This window comes from Thermobia domestica, chromosome 12 (genome assembly GCF_964235325.1).
Source record: "Thermobia domestica chromosome 12, izTheDome1.hap1.1, whole genome shotgun sequence".
Classification (NCBI taxonomy): domain Eukaryota; kingdom Metazoa; phylum Arthropoda; class Insecta; order Zygentoma; family Lepismatidae; genus Thermobia; species Thermobia domestica.
This window is the reverse complement of record NC_137465.1, coordinates 53,653,881-53,666,690: the sequence shown is the minus strand read 5'-3', so window position 1 is coordinate 53,666,690 and position 12,810 is coordinate 53,653,881. Positions and strand designations below refer to the sequence as shown.

Here is a 12,810-nt window from a genome sequence, read left to right as displayed (position 1 = left end):
ACTGTGTGAGATTAATTATGTTTTTAAAATGAAAATGATGTTGAAGTTGGAAGGAAGAACCTTAATTGACTACGAATTATTCAAAATAACTCACCTCCCAACATGGCGATTTGATTATCTGTTGATCCTGGAGGTATTCCAGTATGTAATTTTATTTCTGGAAGTGAAACAGAGAACATTAATATTAGAACACTTTTATCCCCAAAGATGTCCATTTTCACATTTGATTTGTAGAAACGTGTGCTCAAGGAAAATTGTGTAGTTAAAGTGTGCTTAATTATTTAAAAGTTAAAATTTAATTTAGAAATGTGAATATAATATTTATTATTTGAATTTCATAAAGCATATTTTATTTAAAACGTTTTTTTTATATTTTATTACATCTTATCATGTACAGATAGTTTACTTTATATTAAGGAATTACGAGTACTGTTAAGTTTTAATATTCAAAGACTAGTGCCCAATGTAAGTGTACTTTTGATAAAAATTAAAGCTAAGAGTATTTCCCAATTTGAGAACAGCAAAAGCCATATCGAATTTTTAAGAAACTTGACAATATTAAGTGTGCGAAGCGCAACGGTAAAAGAGTACTTAATTTTACAAATTAGGTGAGCTAAATTCCCTATTATTGATCAATCCCAGGTAGGGACGTTCGCAAGAAAGGATCCTGGGGAACCAGACCCCCTCCGAAATACCAACTTTTCTCTAAATTTAGTCTAATTTTAGGGACGATTTTACAAATTTTAATATAATTCCCATATTGAATTTGAACCCTTCCCAGAAGCTTTATACCCCTCCCAAGGGCGCCCATGTTGTGGTTTCCAAGGGGGGAGCAAGTATAAGCGACGTTTCAAATATAGTTTCAAATTTTGCTGTAATTAATGTAAAAATTCTATTGGGTTTTCGATATTCCCAAGTACAATTTCCTCTTAGGGGGAGCGATCGCCCCACCTTGCCCCCCTGATGGGAGCCCTTGACCCCTCCTGAAATAAATTCTTACGCAAGTGGCTGATTCCAAATAACAATATGTTGATTTGTTTTTAAGTTTTGTTCAATAGGTTTATTCTACGATACCAAAACAATATTGCCCTCTTGTCCATTAATTTTCTGGACAAGTTTCTCCATAAAGCAGTTCTCGCAAAAGCTTTAAACTTTCTCAGTGGCTCTGGTCTCCGATAACCCTTCGTCTTCATAATTCAGCCGTTGTTCTTGTATAAGTGACACTTTTTTTTAACTAGTTCGGTTTACCAAAACTTCATTCTAAATTATATTTACTCTATCTGTCCGGAAGACCAAAATAAGCATAAATTACTTGATAGATCACCATCAATTTTTACTAGGATGCAGAGAGTCGTAAGTTAGAACCTGGAAATGAAATGAAATGTTTTAGTTTAATGTCCCACGATCATGTCCTGTTGGCTAAGGGAAACGGATGATTAAGCCAAGTGAATGATGATGGAAAAATTGGTGGAATGAAATATAGAAGGAAAGGGGAGAAAACCCACGGACACAATGTTGTCCACCACAAATTTACTTGGCCGGTGATAGAACCAGGGACCCCACGCACCAGAGCTAAGCGATCTACTACTGAGTCACCATGCTGCCCACTTAGGACCTGAGTTCGCTGATTGAGATTATGATGGAAATAATACAAATCAACTATATCCGGTGATTTCTATAGAGTGAAAACGGTAATAGATAGCGAAAAGTGGTTTCCTGCAACGGATTGAGCGTTCCAGGAATACGTAATACATTTCATTTCATCCTTAACTCTCTACTAAAACCGGAAATGATAGAAATCCACTACAACTTCCGGTTTCAATATTGATCTACAGAGAGCAAAAACGATAAGTGCTTGCAAGAAGCAGTTTTGTTTCTAATCGATTTAGTGTTCTAAGAATAGGAACCATCTTCTCTTTTAACTGTGTATTCAAACCGAAAGTACAAGAAATCAACCACTTCCGGTTTTAATGTTGGTCTCTATGGAGTAAGAACGGTAATAGATAGCAAGAAGAGGCTTTCTGAAATCAATTAAGTGTCCCAAGGAGATAAGCAGTTCCCACTCTAACTTCTTCACTGAAACCGGAAGTGGTGCAAATCTACTATCACTTCTGGTTTCAATATTAATTTAAAAAATACGATGCTATGCAAACCAAATTTCTTTACGTGATGTACACATGACACTGCTATACGAATTAAGGAATAAATACTATTGGGCTTAAATGCCCAGTTTTTGCCCAACCTAAATTTCAGTGATGTAATTTGAATCATAGCATGATCTGTGGTCCACCTTGGAAAGTATTAGAAGGATAACTTGCCTCCACCTTAAACTTCAGTGTGCACACCTATGGATTCAGTAGTGCAAGAAGAAAGTTCAATCAGCTCGACTTAAAATGAAACTTTATGTTCTCAGGTTTTCATTAGCGTTTAAAACTCACTATCGAAGAAATTAACCTAAATTGAGTGCAATTATTATTTTAAAAACTTCATATAGAAATACCAATTTTGCATACTTCATTTTAATTAGTTAATATTTAAGTATTTCATTACATAGTGAATTCTCCTTCAGTTTTTGTAGTTGTATAGAAAACGGGAAAATTTATATGAAGATATAAGAAGTTATCTCATAAACTGTAGTGTAAACGTCTATAATATTTAAAATTAATCTTCGGTGTTACTTTTATGGAAAAAATACAAAGTAAACTTATAATGAATTTTACAATTTTATGATTTAATAAATAAACAACTCAAATGCAATATAAAGAATGTCAAATGTTCAGATCGATATAACGAAATAAAATAATATATTTTCAAAAAAGAATACAAAAAATATTGACGAAAGAAAACTGACAAAGAAATTAAAGCTGAGAGAGATATATCAATTGAAGACGTCTAAAATATCATCCTGAAACTTTCTGGTTGTTCCAAATGAAATGTAGATATAAAGTAACCCAATGTTTACCGTGTAAAAATGAAATGAAAACTTTTAATTTTACGTACTACGATAATGCCGATTAGGCTAAAGGAGACGGTGATTATGAGAAATGAATGATATGGTGGAATGAAGAAAGTGGGAGGAAACGGGAGAACCCCGATAAAACCCACGAGCACGGTGTTTGTCCACCACAAAGTCCACACGGCCCGAGCTGGGATCGTAACAGGGACCCCAAGCGCCGGAGATGAACGCTCTACCACTGAACCACCGCGCATCCCAATGTTTACCGTGTGATTCAACAGACTCGGAGTTCATATTTTGATGAAATTATTCATAGCGTAGTGTCGGAATGAAAAAGGTGACTGTGGATTCATTTGAACCAGAGAATGGACCTACTGCAAGTGAGGCATTAGTTTTTTTTGTAAGGATGCTGCATGAAGAACGTATCTTTCTAGTGCATGATAACATTCAAATTTATTGATAAAGTTAAGTAATTTATATATTACATATTTATATATTTTTGCAGTGCATGCTACCTATGATTATGTATGAAATAGGATATTACTCTAATAACCTCCACGACTCTGCAGACACACTCTTCGTTCTATTGATGAGATTTTTAGTAACTTTTCGGTATAGTTGCACCTCTAGTTCTGAAATTACACACTGAATCTCGGCCTTGAGCTCTGGCAGTGATCGTGATTTGCTACCGTACATATGAGATTTCAAACATTTGTACAGAAACAAATCACATGGTATCAAATCACAAGATCTGGATGGCTAATTCACGTCAAGGTTTCAATATCACAACACACTGTTCTGTCGTGAAGTGCTCCATTCAAGGATGTTATAAAATAGAGGATCTGCCCATACAACAAAATCGTGAAGCCATACGTCACAGCTTCGCCACACCTACTCTGCCCACTCCGAGCCACTAAGATCGCAATGTTTCGAGCCAACAATCATGGTGGAAACGAGAATAGCCAATCAGACGTGCCGGCTCAGACGATGATCGGCTGTTTTTTTGGCTTCATTGGGTTCATACGACGAAGATACGTATGGGCAGATCCTCTATTTTATAACATCCTTGGCTCCATTCCTACCCGTACGGAAAACAACTGATGATCGTGCACTTTTCGGCGCTCCGTGACAACAGATGAAAATCGTGTAAGGTTCAATGCTGCCAACCTAGCAGAACAGAAATGTTGGGCATTTCAAAAGTTGCGTTCTTTATGAGACACCCTTTATTTTGTTACTGTTTTAAAATAGGTACAACGGCAGCTTGTATGCGACCATGTACAGCTTCTTTCAGTCAAGTGTTTGCGAGACTAAGCTGCACCTAAACGAGTTCTGAGGCAAAACAAGCGAGGCGAAAGCTAATACGTTACATTTACCCCAAAACCACTTGCATATCAATTGGTTCCAAATGTTGTTCCGTATCTTGACGCAAAATGTGGTATATCAACATCAGTATTTCTTGAAAGTTATCGATAAAATTTATTGATAATTTTAAGACCATTTGTCCATATTCTGTCTAAAGATGTGGAACTAATTGATATATAATGGCTTTTGATTAAAGTGACACATTCGCTTCAGTCTTACGTCCACTGAATTAACTTCGTTGTATAGGTTCCACTAACATTTGTAGAGATATGGAAGTACTTATTATTATACTGTTTTTTTCTCAAAAAAGAATTTATAGTAAAAATGACCTTATTTTCAACATGTATTAAATCCATCTTTAATTAGATTTCAGAAATTCTTTTATATCCTTATATAAAGTATACTTGATTATTGCTCTAATTATCCGGATTTTTTCTTTGCATATCCGATTTGGTCCAGGGGGCCTCATTGCGTAGCGGTTTGCGTCAACGAAACGTAAAGTTTGAGATTTAATTTTCGAAAGTCGACGTAGCAATTATTATTACGACCTACTTGTTTCATTATTATATATGGTGTGTTGTGATTTACAAATTTTGCTAAGATCGTTACGGAATGAGGCCCTAGAAATCATTAGTCCGGATAACTGTATTTTCAGTGTATTTAGAATAATGTTAATCCTTGAAATATACTCTAAATGCTCTTTGTGTAATCCACCTGCTTTCATGTTTTGCCACATCATGTAAAATAAAATAAAAATACAAAAAGACTCAGAGACACAAAAGCTGATCTAGCAACGGAGATAAATCTATCTGTTAAAAGATATGAAGTAAGTCAGAGCTGCTTCATTCTGAAAGATATGCAGATTTTAACAGAAAAGTTCTAGCGATACCTAGTTCTAGTAACGTCTATTTTCTTTGCCAGAAAAGCGGTGTTAGACAAGAAAATATGATTTACCCCACTTTAATTTTCACCGATCTATATGGAAACTCCAGTCGTAATTTGTAAACAACGTGTTGACTACAGGGTCGCCAATTGTAGAATATGACACAATAGCATACCACTCCCATCATAGTAAAATATGTGTTTAATCTAGCTTCCAATCATAAAGTTACAAAGCAACACTTTTTTCTCTGAATTTGACCAGGTTTTCATTAGGCCCGTATCCAAGGGGGTCTAGGGCTGCCCCTAAATTTTCGTTGGCCCCCCGTAAAATTTTCACGGTAGGCTTGCAAAAGAACTATAATACGATGATAAACTATAGTATGGTTGGATCGGGCCTCCCTAACTTCAGCCCTACATTATTTGGCTGGCTACCGGCCTGGTTTTCATGTATACTAACGAAAGTAAAACTTCAGAAAAAATCGAATATCGTACTTTGCGGGCTGACCGTAGATAGTAAGGGATTGTTAAATGTAAATATATTTGGTTGGTCGAGAAGTACAGTCACGAAAGAAAATATTCTTCAGTTGACAAAATTTCTTTTCCTAATAACTCGACAACAAATTAACCAATTAGAGTACCGATTTTGGCAAGTTATCAAGTTATAACTATTCTAAGGATCGGGAACAAAGAGATCCAAATTAATTCATTTGTTCCCGAGTTATTGGTCAAATGAAAATTTGTCAACTATCAAATACTTTCTTTCCCGTGTGTACAAGGAAGAAATGCGTTTCATTATAGCAAAGTAGTTGTATTCTCACAAGATACGTAGCAGGGTAGTACGGTATAGTACATTGGTTTAAGACAATTTATTCGGTATCATTTTCGAATGTTTCTACAACACAATATGTTTGTAATATTTTTTGACGTAAGACGAAAGAAAACAAATGTAATTGTCAAAATCCATTTAAATCTGTGCGATGCATTAATTGACTTTGAGATCTGAATATTTCTTTCAGCGTCTTCTTCCTATAAAAAATAATCGGTATCAAGATATCTTTTCAAGTTCAAAATATCTCTTTCTAAAACAAGCTTAATGTAGCAAAGCAAAAAGCGTAACCAAACTTGAACGCTTAAGTAACCGTTTGATGTTTGTAAAGCGAAAAAAAAAAAAAAAAAGTGATAGTACAAGTGTATACACCAACAACTCATCTTAGTAACAACGAAGGAGATGACAAGATTAGCGACATTACGTTAAGACGGAGGTAAGGTCAATGATGTAGTAATAAGAAACTTCAACCGGTAGCGGGAGGAGCTGCAAATAAGTTGGTGGGATCGTTTCTACCAAAGTACTACGTATAAATAAAAGTAGCATAATGTTGGCTAAACAAAGAGGAAAAACTATATGGTGGGCGAAACCTTGCTGTGACGTAGGAGAGAATATAGTCCAGATACAGTGCGAGTACGAAGCGGACGACATCTCTTGTTGACGGCGTGCGCCTTTTGCACTGGTTTATTGGAAACAGTTTACATTGTTTTCATGTTTGTCTTTTAGCATTATTGAGTAATTAGAGAATGACAGTCAGACACGTTGCGGGAGTATATGTTCGTGTTAACTGTATGAAAAGTGCCTTTTCTTGTGCTATTGTCGCTAGTTCGAACAATTCTAAGAAGACAAAAGTTATTTACATTTTTGGCTTTGCTTAAGATTCTATCGCTCTCTGGTAGTAGATTGGAAAGTGCAAGAAGCAAAACAAAAATGAACTAAAATCTTTATTTTTCACGTCCCACGGTTATGTCCGCTAGGCTAAAGGAGACGGTGGTAATGAGAGTTGAATGAAATGGTGGAATGAAAGAAGTCTGAGGAAATGACAGAGCCTCGAGAAAACCCACTCACACGGTGTTTGTCCACCACAAAGCTCACTTGGCATAAGAGGCAAGACAACTTAAATCCAAAACTTCTGCGGCGTGTTTAATTCATTTCAAATATAGTAACTATTCGAGAAGTTTGAAAGTTGTTAAATTTAAATACAACTTGGATCTGTTAACTGCAAAACTAGACCACTGAACATTCATATATCGTTTTAATTATACAAACTAAAACTTTCCATACAGCATTTTCTGGACTCATATACATTTCAGTGAAGTCAGTGTGTCATTTCTCGCCTCAAACAAATAAATAAACAAAAGATGCCTCTTTGCCTTGGTGAAGTTCCTAATTCAGTTTCGGATAAATGTTAATGAAAACGATTTAAGAAAATATATCATCTCATCACAGTCCGCTCGTTTTTCTTCCTGAGTATTATTCTTGCCTTTGTATTCGGGATTTTTACCGATTTTTTCCCGAAAGGGATGAGGCCTTTCTACAAGAAAATAGTTATATCAAGAATGCGATATTTCTATCCTTAATTATTGTTATTTAGCTCGTGAATCACTCGTATTATGATTTTGATGCCCAAATGATAAACAAGCGTATAGAATGCAATTCTAGCGTTTCTAGAAGATATTGAGAATAGGGTTGCGAATCCCATCGATCCATCATTTTATAAACATGGGCTTTCGCTGATGAATCCCATCTTCCGAAATTATTAAGGAATGATTACTTTGATAAACTATTCCTTCCATTCGCAAATATTATCACAATGAAAGCAATAATTCAGTCTGTTTTACATAAAAATTACTCCACATTATGCTTGTCTCTCTTGAGATAATATTATACAAGAGAAGTTCGGGAGAAAACACTCAACTATAGATTAACTAAGCATCCCATTTGAAAGACTCAATTCATGCTGATTACAACAAGCTAATACCATTCCTGTTCGGTTGAGAACTTTTCGAGAGATTCAAGTTGGAAGTTTATATCAAAAACAGAGTATATGTGAATTTAAACGCGTTAAGTACAACATTATTAGTTTCCAATATTGACATGATGGTTTGAACTTGCTACTGCTTGATCATTGGAGTTCATCTCTAGTTCCCGAGAAAGAAGCTGCTGAATATTTCAAAATAACAAATACTTAGGTTATTAGTTTGATGCGATACAATTACATGTGACAGAAAATTGTATTGATAGATTGAAAACTATTTTCGATGAATAAATCATCTCAAATCTCAGAGAAATTCCCTTTGTAGTGGGCCACAGAAACCTACTACCCTTCCAACAATGTATCATACCCATCAAATGTACTTCTGGGTCGATAGTCTATGTTGAGATAAGAAAGCAAAGCAAAGTGTATATTTCCTCATGACAGCTTAGGTGAACCAAAATATTTTAGAAAATTTCTTTTCCCGGCTTTGTGAATGAGAATTTTTATGACCATTAATTACCCATAAAGTTTAATAATAGGCGTTTACACCTATTGTTGCTTGATGTAAATGTTAATAATTTACCTCTGAAAATATCAGATGAGTGTAAGGAGGCTACAATGAACAATCAATGTATTGAGAGACAACGTGGAGAATAATGTTATTGAACATTATAGTAATAGTATTACAAGTAATACAATAATTCTAGAATTCATACAGCGTGGTGTATTCCAAAATATTCCGACCTAACATTCAAATATCGGGCCACTGGTATCATAATAAGCCATTCCTGGTATTTAGTGCCACCTATGAAAGAAATAATGCATCGGTTTTAACTACCTAGCTGCGTCATGGAGGCAGTCATTTGAATCAGTCACAGCATATTGAGTTCGCACACTGCCTGACAATGTCCATTCCACACGGCTGTTGTTGGTAAGAGTTCATTGCTACATCAGGCGACTAAGAGCCCCACTACATCTAAGAGTCTTATTCTATTATGCCACTTGTTGCGCCACCTGAGGACGTGGCGGGACATTGAAATATACAGAGTCTATTACACTAGGGCAATTGGTGGTGCCACCAAGAAATTGGTGGACGGCTTCTGGACGAGCTCAGCAACTGTCCATGCAAGCATTGGTGGTGCGTCATACATGCTTGGGCCAATGTTCTTAATGTAGCGTATTACACTAGGCCACTGGTGGCGCCATCAGTAGTAAATTCAAGAGTTGTTTGATCATTGGCTCTTTGACTCATGAGATCGCAATATATTGTCACTCTGTATAGTGTTGGTTGTTTCTTTTGATTCGCGAGAAAATGGCAAATGACAGTAAAGGTGGTGACGGAAATGCAGTGAAGTTACAAATGCATATCCAAGGACAAGGGATTGGACATTTCAATGCCCAACAGTTAAGAAATTATGACTTTGATATTCGAAAATAATTAATATAGTCCTTTATCTTCCCTTGACATCAATATTGAGTGTATGTACACTTTCTTCTTTCTTCGCCTTCTATTTTTCATCAAGAGGGCAAGAAGAAGCCTGCTTTTACTCACTGAAGACATTTTTTCATGAAAATATTCGTCTTGTTTTGGTTGCGCCACTGGTGGGCGACACGAGAGAATAAGGTGTCGCCACCAGTTGCGCAATCGGTGGCGCAACCAGTGGTCTAATGTAATAGAGTCCTAAGCTGTAGAGTGAGTGCTGAATCACACCGAAAGTCACAGTCTTTCACTGTAGCACTGGCACCAACAACGGTGTAACTCAAGCATTGCCATGTAGTAGGGGAACTCAACGTACAGTGACTGATTTAAATGACTGCATCCAACGTACTGACGCAACTGGACAATTGAAATGAGAGTTGCCAACCTTAGAGCAGAAAATGATCGATTTTCATCTTTAAAATTATGGTATACTACAAAAATATTGTATATTCGTTATGCACATGCTAATTGGTAAAACAAATATAATACTACTCATAATAGTAATCATATATCTAGATAAAATAAACTTATGTAGTGATCCTCAGTTTCTAACTCCAAATCAACGTCTCTGTTCTTAGCATTTTTGAAAAATGCTTATTAACATTACTCTGAACAACACAATATTTCCACTCTCTCGTAAACGTAATTGAATTTAAATAATGGACAGTGTGAACATTATCGTATAATAGCATTAAGCTTAAATTATGGTATATAACGACAATTATCGTATGGATGGCAAGCCTAGTTCAATTTGAGAATTAATCCTAGAAGCGACAGTCCTATTAGCGACAGGAATTGTTATCTGTTCTATGAGCGATCGATTCAATTACATTGAGATGGTGGAAGATGATATGATTTCCTCTCGTAAAATATTATTGCCTTTGACGTTATTAGAGTCCGAACAACCTCGCTATGAAAAATGTACGTGCTAGTGACTGTTCGTCAAATATATTTACCCTCTATTGTGAGTGCAAATAAAACTTATCTTAAATAAGTTAGATTTAGCATAAAGCATAAAGCATATCAAATAGCTTAACGAGACAACAGGGATATTCCCATGAAAAGTAGCTACTATATTCCTGTGTAATTAATTATTGAAAATCCAATTGTAATATCCCTTTTCTTCAAAAGTTCTGCTTTCTGTTCTTAATTTAATTCTACTCACTAAGCAAAGCAATATATTTAGTTTTGGAAAACTTAAACCTGTAACAGTTCGCCAGTTATCTACTTTTAGGCTTCCTAAGACTATGAATAAAATGAGAAAAACATTTCAATAATAAAAGCCATCTTTTGAGATCCCTTACATTTGATTGGCCATTCCGAACCAACCCCACCAGCAATAGTTTGTTATCAATATTTGCATGTAATCCTTATTAAAGAACGCTTTATACTTATAAAAATAAAAGGTAAGGTTAACCCTTAAAATTTATGATTAAGAAAGAAGAATGTTAAGGGTGTATGCTCCTTGTAATTGTGAAACGGCTGGAAGAAATGAAACCTCTAGGAACATAACTTTTTTTTAAAGGAACGTAATTTTTTTTTTTTTGGTTCTAAATCACACTAGCGTGAAACAAGTTAAAGGGAACATTATCTTCTTCCATTATCTTAGTATGAACGAATCGGTGACTCATAGGCAAGTTAATAGATCGAATCGGTCGCTCATAGGACAGTGGATAGTTGCTGTTGCACATAGAACTGTTGCAAGTAGGACGACACCGAAATTGATACATTATATACATCATATATGACATTCTATACTATGAATTGATTATCAGTGGTGCGATACTTTAGTATCACAGCGGATTTTTTTGGAAATACTCTTGAATGAAGTTCCATTTAATTCTGGAAATAGGATCATTATAATTACACTAAAATCTTATAGGGGTGAAGTGGTTTTTAAAAATTTATGATATCCGTTCTAAAATATATGCAAAATTAGTGTTACCTAGAAACCATAAGTTACCTGAAATCGCACTGAAGAGCTAATTACGGTGTACAATTATGCTTATGGAATACTGACAGAGCCTGTCTCGAGGAAAAAAAAAAAACAACTAAACTCGAGAGTTTCCGATTTGATATCTGACATTTATGAGGGTTTCGAGTGAAGCATTTGATGTGACTGCAAGTACAATGGAGTTTGTTGGACTCCGACCACATTTTAAATTTATATTGTGAGTTCAGTTTAGCAGACTGTTGAGAGGGACTTGCAATTCGATATAAATTTAGCCTCAGCTTCTGAAAACATTCATAATTTCTGTATATGATACGATGTTTCCAAATCCATGTTGTAATGTTATGAACGGCGTGTCTGTTTACATATATATTCTACACAGTGATATAAATTTTGCGGAAAATTTTCTGGAAAAATTTCCGATTCATAAAAACATGCTCCACCTATACCTACATCGTCGTTTAGCTGTAAAATTTATTTGTAATAAATATTCTGAAAAAAGTTTCATGAAGTGAAAATCTAACGATTTTTCATTTCTGCAAAAATGTTTCAAAAACTTCAATGTATTCTTTCCTCAGAATTCAACTTTGATCTCACAAAATCATATTTCGTTAATTTAATACGCGTAAGTCAATATTTTCTCATAGCTTTAAACACAATAAAATCAAACTATTTCTTCTCTTTTTCTGTTGCAAAAATAATCTTCATAAGGAACTGGAACTTTTATGTTTTATGTAGTTATTTCATTACATAGGCAGGCGTATATGTGAAGAAATAGTGGAATTTTCTGTTTTTGAAATAGTTGATAAATTCAAAATGTTTCTTTTCGTTTTCTTGTTGCATTTCAAACAATGGGATGGGATATTTGTACTCAATTTATATTTCCTGTACTTTACACACACACACACACACACACACACAGGCAGAGAGAGAGAGAAATACTATGTAAGTTTTTACTTGCCAACTCGAAATATTAGAAAATTTTCTGGTTACCGAAAGCTAATTGAAAAATTATAATTTGTTGCTCCCTAACTTTCCTCTATAGGAATTCAATTTTATAGCTCAATGTGCAGTTAAATATAGAGGAAAATTTTCCACCTTACATCACTACACATAATATTCAAAATTGACCGGGTTGTGAAAAGCTTTTCCACTTGTTTCTACATGAATGTTGTTTCTAATGAAAATTTTCCGATCCATGGAAAGTCTCTCACTCGTTTCAACAGAGAAATAAAACTTTTTGATTCATAAAAAAAGTTGTTTTACTTTTTTTCAAAATGATGAAAATTTTCCGACTTCTCAAAAGTTTCTCAATTTTTCCATACACAACGGAAAATTTTTCTATTCATGAAAAAAAATTTCACTTGTTCCTGCA

At 34.9% G+C, this 12,810-nt stretch overlaps 1 protein-coding gene across 2 annotated transcripts in view; it reads right to left on the bottom strand.

The window, feature by feature from the left end:
* LOC145666450 (lachesin-like) overlaps positions 1–12,810 on the bottom strand; it is a 1,090,518-nt gene that overhangs the window by 136,133 nt on the left and 941,575 nt on the right. Inside the window, exon 8 of one of the 2 annotated variants that reach the window (XM_081733682.1) lies at positions 95–157. The exons of the other annotated variant lie outside the window; for it this stretch is intronic. Coding sequence (XP_081589808.1) covers positions 95–157 — 63 coding nt within the window. The remainder of the gene's footprint in view (positions 1–94; positions 158–12,810) is intronic. 2 annotated transcript variants of the gene reach the window in all.